This window comes from Nothobranchius furzeri, chromosome 7, assembly GCF_043380555.1.
Source record: "Nothobranchius furzeri strain GRZ-AD chromosome 7, NfurGRZ-RIMD1, whole genome shotgun sequence".
Classification (NCBI taxonomy): Eukaryota; Metazoa; Chordata; class Actinopteri; order Cyprinodontiformes; family Nothobranchiidae; genus Nothobranchius; species Nothobranchius furzeri.
In genome coordinates this window covers 53,329,989-53,349,853 of record NC_091747.1, presented here as the reverse complement: position 1 = coordinate 53,349,853, position 19,865 = coordinate 53,329,989, and the positions used below count along the sequence as shown (strand labels likewise).

Here is a 19,865-nt window from a genome sequence, read left to right as displayed (position 1 = left end):
TATAAAACTCCAGCCTGACAATCGGTGTCAAGTGACTGGGTGAGTGCGAGTCGGAGCCGCGGGGAGAAACCTCACGTTAAAAATAAAAAAGAAGGACAAGAAAAGGTTTTCCTGTGAGTTTAGGGAACAGTTTGTGGGAGGAGGCGGCGCAGAGGCGCAGGTGTGGGCGTGAGACCAAAACAGCATCTGTCATAACAGGTGAGTCATGCATACACACCTCTGTCTGTGAGTCTCTCTTCTCCAGAACTCCCTGAAATAAAGAAAAGATGACATCAAGACTTTAAATCCAAGCTTTAAATGCTGCAGGTTTAAAAATAAAGGAAGGTCTCTCTCTCTCTCTCTCTCTCTCTCTCTCTCTCTCTCTCTCTCTCTCTCTCTCTCTCTCTCTCTCTCTCTCTCTCTCTCTCTCTCTCTCTCTCTCTCTCTCTCTCTCTCTCTCTCTCTATCTCTCTCTCTCTCTCACTCTCTCTCTCTCTCTCTCTCTCTCTCTCTCTCTCTCTCTCTCTCTCTCTCTCTCTCTCTCTCTCTCTCAGGAATCACTGGGTGCCTCTTTTTCTGCTGGTGATCTGGGCTATTCTTTCATCTTCCTTGTGTATGAAAGGCATGAGAGTTGCATCCTTGAACATAAATGGGGGGAGGGATCCACAGAAAAGAGCCTTGATTAAGGAAGTCTTTAGAGATAAAAAGTTGGATATTATTTTCCTGCAAGAAACACACAGTGATGCTAAAAACGAATTAGACTGGAGGCTGGGGTGGAGAGGTCAATGTTTCCTAAATCATGGCACAAACACACGTGCAGGTGTAGCTATTTTAATTTCCCCTAAACTGATGATAAATATTATATCAGTAACAAATGTAGTGCAGGGCAGGGTCCTATGGGTCAAAGCCACACTAGAAGGTTTTATGATAAACCTCATCAGTGTTTATGCACCCAACCAGGGATCAGAGAGGGGAGAGGTGTTTAGCATACTTGGGGAGGAGTTGAATAACATTAATGCTGATGAATGTACCATTTTGGGCGGAGACTGGAACTGTTGTATAGATTTTACTTTAGATAGATCTGGGGAGGAACCACATCTTCAATCTTCTACCCTTTTGTCAAAAATCCTAACAAAAACAGACTTATTGGATGTGTGGAGACTAAAGAATCCATCAAGTAGAGAATACACATGGGTCAAAAAGTCAGGTGGAAGAGTTAGTGCTGCTAGATTAGACAGAATTTATGTCTCTGGTACCTTTCTCTCTCGAGTGATGGACTGTCAGATAGTCCCAGCTATTTTCACAGACCATCATTTGGTTATAACTGAACTGATGCTTCATTTTGTTGGGACAACAAAATCCTACTGGCACTTTAATGTAAAGTTATTACACGATTTTACCTTTTGCAACAATTTTAAGCTGTTCTGGGAGGCTTGGCGGTCCAAAAAGAATGATTTTAAGACTATCAGTGAATGGTGGGAACAAGGGAAGGCACAAATTAGAGTTTTCTGTCAACATTACACGCGGGGGTCTACAATCCAAATAAAAAAGACTATGGCAGATCTAGAGAAGGACATCAGGGCGCTAGAGACTCTCTCTACTATTCAACAACAGCACACCTTAGACCAAAAAAGACAGCAGCTTGGGCATTTCCTGCAAGAGAGGGCCAAAGGGGCATTGATCCGGGCTCGTCTCACCACGATACAGGACATGGATGCTCCAACATCCTTCTTTTTTAACCTGGAAAAGACTTCAAACCAGAAAAGACAAATGGTTGGCCTTCGTCTGCCAGATGGACATTTATCCACAGACCCAGTGGAGATGAGGAAACATGCAGTAGGATTCTACACTAGCCTGTTTAAAGCCGCCCCATGTGATGTGAGCTGTGCCAGAGAGCTGTTGCTGGGGCTTCCATCCTTGTCCACAGCTGACCAGGGAATTTTAAATGCAGACATAACCATGGAGGAGCTAACAACGGCAGTCTCTCAGATGGCTGCAGGTAAATCTCCGGGGATAGACGGTTTACCTGCTGACTTCTACAAATTCTTCTGGAGAAGTATGGGGCAGGACCTGATGGATGTTTTTAGAGACTCACTTCAGACAGGATCACTTCCTGCATCATGTAGGCGGGGCGTTCTGTCCCTGCTGCCAAAGAAAGGGGATTTAACCCAACTAAAAAACTGGAGACCAGTTTCCTTGTTGTGTTCAGACTATAAGATTTTTTCTAAGTTCCTATCTAATAGACTTCGGGGATTCATCGGAGGTCTAATCCCAGACGATCAGTCCTTCTGTATACCAGGAAAGTCACTAATGGACAATTTATTTTTAATGAGAGACGTGTATGACGTCTGTAACCTTTATGATGTAAATGCAGGTATCATTTCTATTGATCAGGAAAAGGCGTTTGATAGGGTTGATCATGAGTTCCTATTCTCTACACTACAGGCTTTTGGTTTTGGGGGGTCCTTTCTGGAAGGGATTAAGATGTTGTATAGGAATGTCAGCTGTATGGTGAAGGTAGTGGGGGGCCTGACTCAACCCATACCTGTTCTAAGAGGAATCAGACAGGGTTGTCCCATCTCAGGACAACTGTATATTTTAGCTATTGAACCGCTGCTGTGTCGGCTGAGGAACAGGCTGAAAGGTTTACACCTACCTTTACCTGTCTCTAGTCCTCCCTTAGTTGTGTCTGCGTATGCAGATGATGTGAATGTTTTTATCCATGATCAGCATGATGTACAAGAACTCAGATCTAGTTTACTTTTATATGAGAATGCATCCTCAGCTAAGGTTAACTGGGACAAGAGTGAGGCATGTGTAGTGGGGGGGTGGGACCTTAATAATGTCCCGCCCCTACCAGAAGGGCTGAGGTGGGGAACGGGAGGTATTAAAACACTGGGCCTGTACTTGGGTACTGAAAGTTTTCAGAAACAGAACTGGGAGAAGGTGCTGGAGAAGGTGGAGGCGAGGTTGTCTAAATGGAAATGGCTTCTCCCTCAGCTGTCCTACAGGGGCAGGGTTCTGATAGCAAACAACCTGGTTGCCTCGTTTCTGTGGCACAGACTAATTGTACTGGTTCCACCACCGGGTCTGCTGGAAAGTGTTCAGAAGCTGTTGGTGAAATTCTTCTGGTCCGGTCACCACTGGATCAGAGCCTCGGCTCTTTACCTACCCGTGTCGGAGGGAGGACAAGGACTAATAGACGTGGTGTCTAGAACTGCAGCCTTCAGGTTACAGACAGCTCAGAAGCTTTTTTATGGTGACGGACTCTGCTGGCTGCCCCTGGCTCATCTCCTGCTGCAGAAGGTTGGTGGGCTTGGGCTAAACAAACACCTGTTCCTATTGAATCGGAAGGTGTTGGATCTGACAAGGATTAGTCCGTTCTACGCGTCAGTGCTGGACTCGTTTAAGCTGCTGACAGTATCCAGAACGTCTGACACGGGACCAGGGACATGGTTGCTACAAGAACCCTTGTTTGAAAATGACTTCTTCTCTCAAGCTGGCATTTTAAATTCATCTGCGTTGAAAGTGAAGTTCACCAGTGCTGGGATTGTAAAGTTTGGTCACTTACTGAAGATCCCGGCTGGAACCCTTGGTGAGCGGTTGGATGTGAGGTCCACCAGAGTGATGGAGAGAGTGGTGGAGGAGGTACGGAGGTCCTTGTCTGTGTCGCAGAGAGCCTTCATTGAGGCTTGTACTCTATCTGACCAATGGGATGATGACAGTGAGTATGTTTTTCCGTCTCTGGAGGTTAAAGCCGCTGGTGAGGGATGGCAGGAGGAGAGTGGATTACTGCTGAACCCGAACACTCCAGTGTTGGGCTCTTTCCAGTCTTGTGGGAAGAAACAGCTCTATCAAACTTGTGTGAAGGTTATCAATAGGCGCTCCTTGTTAGGAGTCAAGGAGTCGAGGTGGACTCAGGTGTTTGCTGCGGACAATGCCCCTGGGGGGAGCTGGAGGAGTTTGTATAAGTCTCCAGTGGAAAAAAGGATGGCAGACCTCCAGTGGAGGATCATACATGGAGCTTTAGCTACGAACAGACACAGAGCCCGCTTTGATCCAAGCACCGGGGAGGGATGTCCTTTCTGTAACCAAACCGAGACCCTAGAGCACCTAGTGGTAGCATGTTCTAGGTTATCAGGGATGTTTAAGGTTTTAGAACGGTGGGTTAGTGCTCTGGGGGAGACTTTTACCCTGCACTTATTCGTTTTCGGGCCCAAGTACAGTGTCAGAAAAAAACGGACAATACTGTTAATTAACTTTTTATTTGCATGTGCGAAACTAGCCATCTGGAAAACCAGGAAAAACCAGATGCTGGGACAGAGCTGGACTGATGCTGAGAAGAGTCTGAAGGGCCTGGTGGAAGCTCGCTTAAAGATTGAACACGCTTTTTACGAACTTACTGGGAACCTGGACTCGTTTAGAGCGGTGTGGGGGATCGGGCAGGTGCTCTGTCTGCTGGATGGACAGGGCTCCCTAAAGATAAACTTCTAAACTGGTTTATCAGTTGCCCTGGTTTTATTAGTGGAAAACAAGTTTCAGTCATTAACACTGATTGTTGATCTGTAAAGAAAAATAAATCATTTAAAAGTCAAAGTCTCTCTCTCTCTCTCTCTCTCTCTCTCTCTCTCTCTCTCTCTCTCTCTCTCTCTCTCTCTCTCTCTCTCTCTCTCTCTCTCTCTCTCTCTCTCTCTCTCTCTCTCTCTCTCTCTCTCTCTCTCTCTCTCTCTCTCTCTCTCTCTCTCTCTCTCTCTCTCTCTCTCTCTCTCTCTCTCTCTCTCTCTCTCTCTCTCTCTCTCTCTCTCTCTCTCTCTCTCTCTCTCTCTCTCTCTCTCTCTCTCTCTCTCTCTCTCTCTCTCTCTCTCTCTCTCTCTCTCTCTCTCTCTCTCTCTCTCTCTCTCTCTCTCTCTCTCTCTCTCTCTCTCTCTCTCTCTCTAGTTAATAGATTGCTGAAAGGACTGGTGTGCAACCAGGCATATCTTTTTCACGTCTTTGCCAAGACAATCCCTCTCCCCAACCAAAGCCAATTAAGGTTAAAAAAAGAGGAGGCTGAGAGCCCAGAGAGGGTACAGCAGATCCCATCAGTTATAAACATGGTTCTGTGGTGCCAGCCCCCCTGAGGAGAGCCATACTTTCTGGACATAAGACACACTTAGATAAGATATAAAAAAAGGAAAAAACAAAAGAAGAGAAGGAAAGAGGGAGAGAAGATGAGGTGATGGCGTCAGCATCCCTCCTCCTGAGCTCCCTCTGTGTGTGAGATGCAGACAGTGATTTGTCAGTGCCTTTTCATTACCGGGGAAGGTCATGTCATCCTATCTGGCCTGGGGTGGTAGCTGCTGGGCCACAGCACACACACAATGACACAGAGAAACACACAACTAGCTATTCATGCATGGATGTTGACACACACCTGTCTGCACCTTCCTTTTCTCCAAGTGTAACAACCCAGATGGCAGTTTAGCAGCAGCTGTGACCGGAGAAGCAGGGATGCTGCCCAGATTATGAGACGGGAGCGGCGATGTGCCGATGGTGAGGAAACGACTAAAAACATGGCTCGGGTAACGTGAAGCGAAGACCGAGTTAAAAAAAACTTCAACAGAAAAAGAAAAGCAGCTGAGATGTTTTTGCGTCTTTACTCTATCCTGCATCTTTGATGCCTTCTACCGCCGGGTAGCATCCCTTTAGTATCACTCCCGGTGGATCAAAATAAGTACAAGCTCCATTTCATTAGAATTGCTAATGCTACAGCAGTAAAGCGTGGAGCACAATAAAACAGGAGGAAGAGAGATTGCCCTGAAAACGGATAAATACAAAAAAGTGGAGGTATGCAGGTCCTTTCCTCTCTCTCTGAGTTAGGAGGATGTAATCGAAGCGTTTCTGACGGGGGTGGGGGGGCTTTTTTGCAACTTTAAAGTGCACTTATTTCTATGCATCAGCAAACTCGGAGGAGCCAGCACTTTCACTGAAATGCAAAAGAATGAATAACATTAAAAATTGGAGGAGAGGTGGGAGACGCTTTGTCTTTACGGCACTTTCTGGGGATTAAAATCATCCCCCTGAAGGCTCAAACTTTTTACCTCCCACTTTTTCTTCCACGTAAAACATATTCATTATTGTTTTTAGCTGCGGTAAACAAAAGTTTTCAGGAGACATAAAAAAAACAGATGTGGAATGAAATGGATCAGATTTCCAGTGTTTCGGTCCTCTGTTAACTCGAGCGAGAGAATAAACAAACAGGTGAATAAAAGCCCGATGGGGGAAACGGAGCCGTGTTCCTTAATTATTCCCCCGGACCCACGGGGTATTTGAAAGCAACCCAAGCATGACTCAGCAAATTGACTGTGCTGATTGGATATTCATCACGTGTGCAGCGAAACACTCGGGGAGCTCACCCACCCAACCGATACGGTCTAAAAACCCGATTTTTAAGCTTGATTCAAACCCAAATAATTATTCCAGAGGCTAATAGCGCCTGTATGACAAACCTGGACCTAAATCTGGGATAGTGTCTAAATATTTAAACACTTCCTATGTCAGGAAGAAATGATAGTTATCGCTGCACGGATGATATCGGAGTAAAACCCAGAAACAGCAGAGCTTATCTGGGTCTGAGGTCGTTAAGAGAAAATCAGCAGCAGATTGGAGTCCTGTCCTGTGGTCTGAGCAATTAAAAAATAGACCTCGTTATGGAAATGCTGCATCCTCTGGGCCATCGAGGAGCACAGGGACCATCTGGTGTTCTACTGCATCAGTTCAGAAAGCCAGCACCTTTATAGCATGGGGATGCATCAGAGCACACAACATGAATAAATGGCTTGTCTGCAAATGAATACACAGGTTTTGAAGCCATCCAGATCATTTCTATTATTCCTGCCTTTTCTTTCATTTTCTGCCAAGGGAAAACAAAGCTTAACTCACCTGGTTGTGTTACCAATAATATGAATTTGAGACAAGACAACCTTTCAATGAGCTGCAGGATCCATTTACCCTTTTAAACCGACTCCATCATGTTCAGGTAAATGGGTGCCAGGCAGGGTTACAGCCTGGACAGGCCGCCAGTCCACCAGAGACACGTTACATATTTATATACAAACCGAGGGTCGCCAGCTATCCGGATCCACAGGATTTTTTTTTATCTGGAAGAGGAACCAGGAGTTCTAGGAGAAAATCGACCAAAGTAATATCCAGAAGGATCCTTGTGTAGTTGTGTTGCCATTTTATTTATTTAATTGTCCTTTTTTTGTCCTCCATGGCAAAAAGAACATCCGAAAAATATGTAAAATTGTTTTGCAAACAAATAAAATACAAAATAGTAAATTTTGTACTTTCTACCATTAAACCTGCCTCTTGTATAATTCTGCACAGCAACTCTAAATCAGCTTCATGCGTCTTCCTCCTATAGAGCTCCAGACCCCACGTGACTCTCAGTTAGTGGACGCCATTTTGGCATGCAAAAAAGGTAAACAAACACGGATGTAACCATGAACATGAACGGGATCCGCTTGGATTTTACTTCGTCAGAGTTTACTTCACACTTTAAAACAGAAGAAATTGTTTTATATAGTCAGAAATTAAATAGACTAAACATCTCCGACCCTTACCGTGCCCCTGGGATACTTTTTAAAAACGCCAGAAGCTGTCGGAGGGGACTTCTTACCGGCACAACACCGGACCTGGCCAGGGGAACCCCTTGGGATTCCCCCGGCCGGAGGAGCTGGGGAGAAGGTCTGGGACTCTCGACTCTACTGCCCTCTCCGACGCCAGAAGCTGTCAGAGCGGGCTTCTTACCGGCACAACACCGGATCTGACCGGGGAACCCCTTGGGGTTTGCCCGGAGGAGCTGGCTCCGGCGGCTGGGGAGAGGGCAGTCACGCTACTGCCCCCGCAACCCGATTCCGGATACGCGGATGAAAATGGATGGATGGACGGACAAATAACAGATTTACACGTAAGTAGTCTCGGTGAGACAGATAATAGCAATCCAAAGTGCTTTTTATGTGTGATCTGACAATTGATCAACCATTGCTTAAAAATTAAATACAGCTTAGCCGGTGAATTGCTGTGATCATAAAACACGTAAACGGCAGCACGCAGAACTCACGAGGCAACGTTTTACGTGATGTTTACTTGTTGCTATGAGTTATAAGACAGAAAACGCCACGCCAAAATAAGTTTAGGAAGCCCACTAAGAATCATAGTAAAAGCATTTAAAATAAATACCATACACAGTTGAGGAAACGTTGGTTTAAGTACCTGATATGAAGCGGTCGCTGCATAAGTGAAAAACTTTACTCTCGGGATCCCACAGCTTCATTTTAGCCCGGTCACTAGCGCGTTTTATTACAATGATCCAATGTTTGCGGCGCTCCGGATCTTGGGGAATCCTGTAGATGGCTCATTCCTTATGTCGTCCGTGTCTATTCTGCATCCTGGGGCACAACAGGAATCTACCATATTTGCCGTTTGATTGAGTTTTCTGACAATAACAAATAGTCCAGCTGCGGGCTTCTGCATGCCAAAATGGCGCCGTTTCGATTTGAACTGTTGCATGCCGGGAGAAGTGACGTCAACTCCCGGAGCTCTATTGGCTGAAAGTGGAACAACTGTCCAACAAAACCCTGCCTCAGCCTGCTGTAGCTAGCGCTAACAACGAGCTAAAGCTAACACAAACCAACTGATATCACATCTTTTATCTATCCATCTACCCCTCTATACTCAATCCATCCATCCATCTATCCATCCATCTATCTTTACTTCATAAATCCTTACTCCATCTGTCTATCCATCTTCTATTTGTTCATCCATCCAGGTCCATCCGTACATCTATCTACTTATCCCAGGGTTTCCACGGGGCATTAAGTAATGTTTGTTGTTGTTTGTTATTGCTTCTGTTCCGAACGGTTTCTTGTGGAATTGTCGTAAAACCGGATGTTCGACAAGAAGCTGGCGCGCTGGATCGTGAGGAGTAAAGGTTTGGAAAATGCAAATTCCAGCAAAAGTGGTGGGAAAACGATGAATTCAGGGTATGGCTGCAGCCCGTTAATGGTCAAGATGGAGAAGGATTTTGTTGGTACAATGGGGCAGCTAACTGTGACTAGTTACTTTTCTGTAACTAGCAATGCGACGTCTTCTACAACTACCACGACCACAACAAGCAGCACAACTGCAGCTGTGAACCCTGCCGCCGGAACATCAAGCACGCTTCAAAAATCATTTGGGCCGCCTGCGGCGCTGCAGGCAGAGGTGCTCTGGCGTCTAAACACTGCCGTGCAGCACCACTCCTACGCATCCAATGAAGGTGTTTCGGAGTTGTTCCGGGAAATGTTTTCGGATTCTGAAATAGCTAAATCTTTCACCTGTGGAAAAAACAAGACAAGCTACGTTTTAAAGTTTGGACTCGCCCCACATTTTAAAAAAGAACTGGTTTCTGCAGCTAACTACGCTGGACCATTTGTGCTGATTGATGAAAGCTTCAATCGTCCACAATAAATAAACAACTAGACGTCCATATTCGATTTTGGGAGGCTGGTGCTGTCCAGTCACGTTATCTTGGATCACAGTTTATGGGCCATTCAAAGGTTGAAGATCTGCTGCACCATTTCAAAGTGAGTATATTTGTACTTTTTGTTAATGAAGTGGCATTCACATGAATTAAAGAGACAAGACGTATTCATTTTGTTGAGGCTTTTTGCTTTTAGATAGTTTTAATAAGCTAATTTTGAAATTACTATAAGCACATTTCAAATCAAACATGTTGGTGTAATGTTTTCAGGTTTTCTTTCTCATGTCAAATAATTAAATTTTTTGTAATCATAGGATTGTGTGCAACTGCTAGACATGAAGAATCTCCTTTCCATCAGTATGGATGGGCAAAATGTGAACTTGGAAGTTTTTAAACGATTTCCAGCAAGAGCATGCTGAACTGCATGGAGGCTGCCAATTAATTCATGTTGGAAGCTGTGGACTGCACGCTGCACTTTTTATCTGCATATTTTATGTACATATATATCCGTGGATTCTCACGTGTGTTTGTTAATGACATTAAAACGGTAAAAAATGGCATTAAAATGCATTACATTTGTTTGGCTGATTTCTGCAGAAACCCTGTATCCATCTACCTTTCCATCCATCAATCATCCATCTACCCACCCATTCATCCTTCCATTCATCCATTTACCCGTTTATCCATCCATCTCCATTTGTCCATCTACCCTTCTATATTCCATCCATTATTCATTTAATCATCCATTCATCCATCTGCCTGTCCACCCATCCATTCAGCCATCCATCTACTCATCCATCCATCCATTATTCATCACCCATCTACCTGTCCATCAATCTACTCATCCATCCATCATTCATTTATCCATCCATCTGCCTGTCCATCCATCCATCTACTCATCCATCCATCATTCATTTATTCATCTATCCATCCATCTACTCATCCATCCATCCGTCCGTCTAATAAATATGAAACTAGAGTAGGCCTCTATCAGAAGGCTAATCCCTAACCCTTTGTTGTTGTTTTTAGATAGCCTACCTTATTTTACTTAATTATCACGTATTATCATTTTACTTCATGACTGTTTTCCAAATACACCGCTTAAAATAACAGTGATTAAAGGATCCATCTAAGCTCAAGCGTTGGGAGCCATAGGTTCATCTAGAGTTGATGGACTTATAAACGATGCAAGTGACCTCTAGAAAGATAGAGATCTCATGTCAAGGAGGAAATACGGCTATCATTGTACATGGCCGGTTTTCCTCGAAGATAAAAAACAAAAAGTATGCATCCTGTCTTTCTCAGTCCAAACGTCTCACGTCCCAATGAGTCTTAAACTCCCATCGCTCTGTGGAATCACCTTGTAGTCCTCCTTGTCTGACAAGACCTCAAACACACTGATGCATTCAATTTATTCATAGGAGAGGAGGGAGAATAACGGCAGCTCTGAATGTGTACGAGTAGGAGAAGGTGCAAGTTTGTTGCGACGCGGGCAGAAACATGGGGGGAATGTGTGGGAGGACCAGTGGAGACGCCAAGGTGATGGATGACACAGAAGCTCCTCTCTTTACCGGAGTTTCAGAGGAAGAGTTTGAAAGGAGACTTCACAGAGACTGGAGCTTATATAGAATGAGCCCGGCTTGATCGTTTAATTTATATGTGGTAAAAACATGTTGATGCTTGAGTGGAGAACTCACAAGTTGCTTTTAACCTTAGCTGGGTGTAATTAAATGATAAAGAGAGGAAAAAACATCCAAACTTTTCGAAAAAAACAAACAAACTGCGACATCAGATGGACTTTCATGTTCGCTTGGCTCTCTTTTAGCTCTATCAGTGAAAGCCAAAGGCACATAATCCTCCGATAAGACTTCTAATCAACTAATACCATGGACAGGATAATCACATCAGCTCTCTAATCAACTTTCTACCTCTGGTTTTCATCTAGACACCAAAACACTCTCGCTTTCAGTCTTTTTAGGTTTTGGTACACACCAAGGACACATGGTGCTTGACTCACCGGTTATAGACTTCCTATAGCAGCTTAATTGCAAACATGTAAACACACTGGTCCACTACCACCTAATAATTCACCATGAAGTTTAGAGTGAGAGTCTTTGTTGTTTGTTTTGTCAAAGAGAACATACAGGATAAACTCTAAATATTAGAATATCATGCAGCTTAGACTGAGAGACCATTTAAGGGTGTTTTGGATTAATTAGTTGATTAGAGTGTGAGACTTTGAGTCTAGAATGTTGAACCTTTTCACAATATTCTAGTTGTCTGGCATTGTGAATCTGGGGTTTTTATAGGCTGTACACTTGGATTATATTGAAAACACAAAGACACGTTTATGACTGAGTACATTAATAATGAGACTTGAATACTGAAGCTTATACTTGTTGGTATACTTTTCACTTCTTTCTGCTCCAAAGTAATAATACCTAGTTTATCTTGATCCAGGTAATATCCTTGGGCCAGCAGTAGCTCAGGAGGTAGAGCGGGTTGTCCAGTAATCGGAAGGTTGTGGGTTTAATGTTGTGTCCCTGGGCAAGACACTTAACCCACCTTGCCTGCTGGTGGTGGTCAGAGGGACCGGTGGCGCATGCCTTCGGCAATCTTACTTCTGTCGGTGCGTCCCAGGGCAGCTGTAGCTACATCGTAGATCATTCCCACCAGCATGTGAATGTGTGAATGACTGATTGTGTTGTGAAGCACCTTGGGGGGTTGTAGAAACCTAAGAAGGCGCTATATGAATACAGACCATTTACCACACAGTAGTCTGTAGATGAGTGTACTTGCTATCTGAATGTGTACTTTCATTAACTTAAACTGACCTTTTACATGTTTACTTCAATAAACTTAAAAATGTTCCAATTTAGTACAAACTTTCTGTAGTTATACTTAAGCATTCTTGATAGGGATGTAAGAAAATATCGATACAACAATATATTGTGATTTTTTTCCAGCGATGTTATATTGATATTCAAAAACTGTGTACTTGAATTGTCCTACAATAAATTCAGTCTAAAAAAATTGATAATCGATATTGTTTTGACTGAATGTATCGCAATATATCGTGATACATGTAACGTCTCCCCTGTATTGTTATACATATCATATCACCATAATTTCACCAATACACATGCCTAATACTTGATAATACAAACTTCAAGTATACTACGTTTTGCTAAAGGAAAGCATGTTGTCTATATTGATTTAACTCATTATTATATTTCCTGTTTAAAGGGCTACTGTGTAGTTTTAGCAGCATCCCCTTGTGAAGGGTTGGAAATCAAAAACCGGTTCTTGTTGAGATCCAGTTCCCATTGTTTCAATTCCTAGGAATCGTTTGCCACTTTTGCAAAGATTTCCCTTGTCAATTCCAGTCGGCGTGAATGACGTCGCCGCGCACGTTGCGTAGCTTCACGGGAGCAGGAAACATGGCGTCTAGGTGGCACAAATGCTTCAAAGTTTGGTGCATGACAACAGGGTAACTTGCAATAATTGCAAAGTAGATATTTCATCAAGGGAGGAAGCATTATGATATGCAAAAGCTTTGGGCACAAATTACGCTATAACTTAAAGTTATTATTGACGAGTGAATTTCAACGCAGCAGCGGTGACATTCGACATCCTCTCCTATTAATATTGCATGCAACTAATCAACTAACACTGCCTATCATGTTAGCGTCATTTACCTCATATACACACCTACACACTAGCAGACTCCAGCGACAAAGGTCTGACCTGTGGTGAGATTTTTTCCACTCTACTAAAGCTACAGCAACACTGCACCAAACAAGAGGACTCTGCCTTCACAGGGAGCAGAAAGGAGAACATTTGGAAAGATCTTTCCAGCCTATACAGGTACAACTAATTATTTATCATAAAGAAACTGACAGTTATAATGCAGGAGCCATGCACAGCTAGTTTTGTGCCACCTGTTTAACTACTCTGGAATTTATAAGGTATTTGATAAGGAATTGGATCGATAGACAGAATCGACAATGCCATTGATATTGATGAAGACTTTTCAATTCCCACCCCTACCCTTGTGTTCTCTTAGTGAAAGCAAAAGTGAAACCTATCTCCTTGCTGTGCGTTAGTCTTTTTTAACACCTTTATTGACTGAAATGTCTCCCCAGCCTTCATTAGTGTTTATAGGAGTGATTCACCACTAAATCAAACAAATTAGTTGTGTTTGCGATCTAAAACATGCAGGAAAAGTGCTGGAAGCAGATCGCAGCACTCGCAAGTCAGCTCCACTTTACTAAGTTCATCAGGAATTGGATCGACAAGAAGAAGTTGCAAGTGCAATATTCTGGCCACAGAGGACATGTCATTAACCCTGTAAAGGGTCATGATGTGGCCCAGTTGAGGTTCACTGACATACTGGCTCAAGAATATTATTTACAAATATGCATAGTATAGCGTTAATCTGAGGGTTAATCTGCTGCAGGTGGACATGTTTTATTTGTCCTTCAATCCTACAAATGATGAAACTCCCTCCACTGTGCTTTAGCACCGTGTTAATGCTCCAGCACTGGTGCCACTTCACACATAGTTTCCCTCGTCTACCAAACATTTTCCTAAAGAAGGCATGAAATGGGTTTCTATGTGGTCATGGTTTAATGCGATACGACACCGAGAGGATAGTGTAAGTGATTTTAAAAAGTTCTGTGACTTCAATAATCATATTGTGGCACATGAGACCTTTCGAGGAGAATTAGTAAACCATGTTCATGTCAGTCACCAAATCAGCAGGAGCAAAATTACTAACAATTAGCCATGTTTGCCAATGTCCTCCTGCCATGTTACGCTCCTTTGCTGATCCTTTCTTCTGAGATGAAAATAAAAGGCACGGTGAGTGTGATAATTAGTAAACTCCTGGGTGTACCTTGGTAACCAAAGAGGTCCCCCACACTGGTCTGACGTGTGATGTGTTGCCAGTAGGCGCTGCGTGGCAGGGAGATGGACTTGGTTAAAGTCTCTCTGGGGTGGAACTGAAACAGACAGGGGAAAATTTTAATGCATCTCACTTTGCTGTCACTCAGTCGCAACGGGGGAGACAGTGATCTACACCTGTCAATACACAAAGGGTGTGAAGAGAAACAGAAAATTCAAGCTGAGTGACGTGTCTGCAGGCTGAATGGCTGCTTGAGGTTTCATTTGAGATGTTTCACCACCAGATGACACATTTAGATTTCATTATTTTCTTTTAAGAGCCAAACAGAAGCTTTATATGTTGGAAATGTATTGCCAAAATATGAATTTATTCACTCCGCTTTGCAAATTTGTGCAAAGGTAATGAGTAAATATCAAAGGTTAGCTGCTTTTGGACATGTTCCTTAAATTGTGGGGTCCAGGAGCATGACCATATGGTCAAGGCTCATCAAACGCTGGGCAGGACCGCGTGAATAAGAATACAGATGATCGAAGAGAGGAAGGAAGGAAGTGATGGCTGTAGTGAGGGAAGGAGGGAGCAGAGGCCAAGACTGCAGGGTGTCTCAGAGGGCTTCTGGTCCAACACGGTGATGTCAAGAGAAAAACAAGAGAGAGAGAGACCTGAAAGGGCAATCTACAGACTCGTGTGCGGGAACGATCTTTAGTTTGGGCTTTTCTCCATTTAATAAAAAGATTTGAAATGATGCACAGAAGTGTTTCATTCATGCATTCCTCTGTGTTTCTCAGCAGCGTTTGAAAATGTGTGACTGCCCGAGTTGGAAACAGAACAAAAACACAGTCACATTAGGAGCTGTCATTAAGTCAGAAACACACAGAAGTACCTGGGAGCTCTTCTCAATCTCCTCCATCATCCTCTCATGCTGCTGGGCGATGGCCAGCGTGGCCGAGTGGACCCGCTGGTAGATCATCTCCCCCTCACGGGTCTGGAACGTAAACAAACCCTCTCCTGTGTCACACATCCTGTGCCAGGAACACACACACACGCACACACAGAAACACACTTTGAGAGTGATCAAATTGTTGCTTTACAAACATGCACGGCTGAAATATTCATAAAAAATGTCACAAAGAACCTATTCAGAGAAGCAGCTCTCACACCATGGCCCGAAGGCCTCAGCAGCATATATCCAGGGATGGTTTAGAAACAGAGTTTCTTTGTGGGCATCATCACAGTGTTTCCACAACTAAGCTTTAGAATTTCAGACACACACAGACAGCTGAGATGACACAAGTAGTCAAACACACACACACACACACCTGCCAGATTCGAAGGTGAACCAGGTGGAGTCTCGGCCGTATCGGCGCAGGGAGCTGAGAGGCCACATGACGAGTTTGAGGCGAGCGTTGTGAATGTCCCACAGGTAGATGTTCTCGTGGGTGATCTGCATGGTGCACTCCCCGTAGATGTCCAGGTTGGGGGTGGGCATGAGGCACACGTTGAAGCGCTCTGCAAGAATTCACAAGACTTCCTGAAAGGAGGCGCCTCACCGATAAGAGTTTTCCCGGCAACAACTTCCTTCAACTTAAAACTCTCATTCACTTTTCAATAAATCAGCTGCATTCTCAAGTATAAATACATGCCCTGCGAGTCGTCCTCTGTGGGGGGAAAAAAGCTCTGGCGCTCCTGTTTCAGGAAGTAGAAGTAAGCCAGAGGTGTGAAAACGGCAGGATTATATATTCATATTTGAACATGTCGCCTCTGATTGGCTAACAGCAACGTGCCTCTACCACTAACTCTGTTTTTCTGCAACATTGATGTTTTATCTCCACAAACAACACAAGCCTGAAGGAGTTCTGCCATGTGGTGTTGCTAATGCTAACGGTTAGCTCCCACTCGCTGACGCGTTCTATGCTGTTTTTGCTTGAAACAGAAAATTAAATTTTATGTAGTGTGACTCGAAGGATCTTTCATGGCGGTTAAAACGAAGAGTCGGAGTACCCGGCCCGGAGGGTTACCGGGGTCCCACCCTGGAGCCAGGCCTGGGGTTGGGGCCCGTGAGCGAGCGCCTGGTGGCTGGGCTTTCGCCCATGGGGCCCGGCCGGGCCCAGCCCGAACCGGATACATGGGCTCGTCCAACTGTGGACCCACCACCCGCAGGAGGAACATGAAGGGTCCGGTGCAATGCGAATCGGGTGGCAGACCAAGGCGGGAGCCTTGGCGGTCCAATCCCCGGACAAGAAAACTAGTTTTTGGGACATGGAACGTCACCTCGCTGGCGGGGAAGGAGCCGGAGCTTGTGGCAGAGGTTGAGCGGTACCGGCTAGATATAGTCGGACTCACCTCGACACATTGCATTGGCTCTGGAACCCGAGACCTTGAGAGGGGTTGGACACTCTACTTTGCTGGAGTTGCTCCGGGTGAGAGGCGGAGGGCTGGGGTTGGCTTTTTGTTAGCCCCGAGACTCTCTGCCTGTGTGTTGGGGTTTACCCCGGGGGACAAGAGGGTAGCTTCCTTGCGCCTTCGGGTCGGGGAACGGGTCCTGACTGTTGTTTGTGCTTATGGGCCAAATATCAGTTCAGAGTACCCACCCTTTTTGGAGTCCCTGGGACGAGTGCTAGATAGTGCTCCATCAGGGGACTCCATTGTCCTGCTGGGGGACTTCAATGCTCACGTGGGCAATGACAGCTTGACCTGGAGGGGTGTGATTGGGAGGAACGGCCCACCTAATCTGAACTCGAGCGGTGTTTTGTTATTGGACTTCTGTGCAAGCCGCAGTTTGGCCATAACGAACACCATGTTCGAACATAAGGATGCCCACCGGTACACTTGGTACCAGGGCAGCCTAGGTCACAGGTCGATGATAGATTTTGTAGTCGTATCATCTGACCTGCGGCCGTATGTTTTGGACACCCGAGTGAAGAGAGGGGCGGAGCTGTCAACTGATCACCACCTGGTGGTGAGTTGGATCAGATGGCAAGGGAACATGCCGCGTAGACCTGGCAGACCCAAACGCATAGTGAGGGTCTGCTGGGAACGCCTGGCAGAAGAACCTGTCAAGACGGTCTTCAACTCCCACCTCCGGCAGAGCTTTGACCACGTCCCGAGAGCAGTGGGGGACATTGAGTCCGAGTGGGCCTTGTTCCACTCTGCGATTGTCGAGGCGACTGTTGCTAGCTGTGGTCGTAAGGTGGCCGGTGCCAGTCGTGGTGGCAACCCCCGTACCCGCTGGTGGACACCAGAGGTTCGGGGAGCCATCAGGCTGAAGAAGGAGGCCTACAGGGCGTGGCTGGTCTGTGGGTCTCCGGAGGCAGCAGACAGGTACCGGATAGCCAAGCGGGGTGCAGCAGTGGCAGTTGCCGAGGCAAAATCTCGGGCGTGGGAGGAGTTTGGTGAGGCCATGGAGAAAGACTATCGATCGGCTCCAAAGAGGTTCTGGCAAACTGTCCGGCGCCTCAGGAGAGGAAGGCAGCAACTCGCTCACACTGTTTACAGTGGGGATGGGGAGCTGCTGACGTCAACTGAGGCTATAGTCGGACGGTGGAAGGAATACTTTGAGGAGCTCCTCAATCCCACCAATGCGCATTCCGAGGAGGAACCAGAGCTGGGAGGCCTGGGGATGGACTGTCCGATCTCGGGGGCAGAAGTTGCTGAGGTAGTCAAACAACTACACAGCGGCGGAGCCCCGGGGGCGGATGAGGTTCGTCCTGGGTATCTCAAGGCTATGGATGTTGTAGGGCTGTCATGGTTGACACGTCTCTACAACATTGCGTGGTCATCGGGGGCAGTTCCTAGGGAGTGGCAGACCGGGGTGGTGGTCCCCATCTTTAAGAAGGGTGACCTGAGGGTGTGTTCCAACTATAGGGGGATCACACTCCTCAGCCTCCTTGGAAAGGTCTACTCCAAGGTACTGGAGAGGAGGGTCCGATCGATAGTTGAATCTCAGATAGAGGAGGAGCAATGTGGTTTTCGTCCTGGCCGTGGAACTGTGGACCAGCTCTATACCCTTGCAAGGGTGATGGAGGGGGCATGGGAGTTTGCCCAACCAATCCACATGTGCTTTGTGGATTTGGAGAAGGCTTATGACCGTGTCCCCAGGGGCACCCTGTGGGGGACGCTCCAGGAGTATGGGGTGGGTGGCTTTCTGTTAAGGGCCATTCAGTCCCTTTACCAGAGGAGCGTGAGTTTGGTCCGCATAGCCGGTAGTAAGTCGGACCTGTTCCCAGTGAGGGTTGGACTCCGCCAGGGCTGCCCTTTGTCACCGGTTCTGTTCATCACTTTTATGGACAGAATTTCTAGACGCAGCCGTGGTGTGGAGTGTGTCGAGTTTGGTGGCAGGAGAATCTCGTCTCTGCTTTTTGCGGATGATGTGGTCCTCCTAGCTTCATCCAGCTCTGACCTTCAGCTCTTGCTGGGTAGGTTCGCGGCCGAATGTGAAGCGGCTGGGATGAGGATCAGCACCTCCAAATCTGAGACCATGGTTCTCGACCGGAAAAGGGTGGCTTGCCACCTCCGGGTCGGGGGAGAGGTCCTACCTCAAGTGGAGGAGTTTAAGTATCTCGGGGTCTTGTTCACGAGTGAGGGTAGGAGGGATCGGGAGATCGACAGGCGGATTGGTTCGGCGTCTGCAGTGATGCGGACGCTGAGCCGATCAGTCGTGGGGAAGAGGGAGCTGAGCCAGAAAGCCAGGCTCTCGATTTACCGGTCGATCTACGTCCCAATCCTCACCTATGGTCATGAGCTTTGGGTAATGACCGAAAGAACGAGATCGCGGATACAAGCGGCTGAAATGAGTTTCCTCCGTAGGGTGGCCGGGCTCAGCCTTAGAGATAGGGTGAGGAGCTCGGACATTCGGGAGGGACTCGGAGTAGAACCGCTGCTCCTCCGGATCGAAAGGAGCCAGTTTAGGTGGTTTGGGCATCTGGTCAGGATGCCTCCTGGACGCCTCCCCGGGGAGGTGTTTCGGGCATGTCCTGCCGGCAGAAGGCCCCCGGGTCGACCCAGGACACGTTGGAGAGGTTACATCTCCAATCTGGTCCGGGAACGCCTTGGGGTCCTGCCAGAGGAGCTGGTGGACAAGGCCGGGGAGAGGACGGCCTAGAGCTCCCTAGTTGGGATGCTGCCCCCACGACCCGGACCCGGATAAGCGGAGGAAGACGAGACGAGACGAGTAGTGTGACTCCCACACACTCTGGGCTATTAAAGAGCAAAACATAATCATGACTATTTTAGTCAACACTGAAACACGAATACTGATTTGTAAATCCAGAGTTTGTGCTTTTAAGAGGCTGTAGGCACAGCAGGTGGCTGTTTAGTAGTAAATAAAATGATATAATCACTAGAGTCAATATAGTCTAATATTAAAATACACAGCTGTTTAAGAATGAATAATTAAACTACTTGTTTGATTTGCTACGTGAGCTACTACAGGAGCCTGGAGGTCCAAATGTGAAGTTAATGTGAATAGAATGTTTAATC

At 46.1% G+C, this 19,865-nt stretch overlaps 1 protein-coding gene across 2 annotated transcripts in view; it reads right to left on the bottom strand.

Moving 5' to 3' along the window:
* Positions 1-19,865, bottom strand: part of dok6 (docking protein 6) — an 87,809-nt gene that overhangs the window by 993 nt on the left and 66,951 nt on the right. The window contains exons 5-8 of one of the 2 annotated variants that reach the window (XM_015955290.3): positions 15,707-15,896; positions 15,271-15,409; positions 14,382-14,487; positions 218-250 (exon numbers count right to left, since the gene is read on the bottom strand). In XM_015955290.3, the coding sequence (XP_015810776.1) occupies positions 218-250; positions 14,382-14,487; positions 15,271-15,409; positions 15,707-15,896 (468 nt within the window). Of the gene's footprint in view, positions 1-217; positions 251-1,351; positions 1,730-14,381; positions 14,488-15,270; positions 15,410-15,706; positions 15,897-19,865 lie in introns of those variants that run through there. The other variant, XM_070553210.1, reaches the window with a different exon arrangement.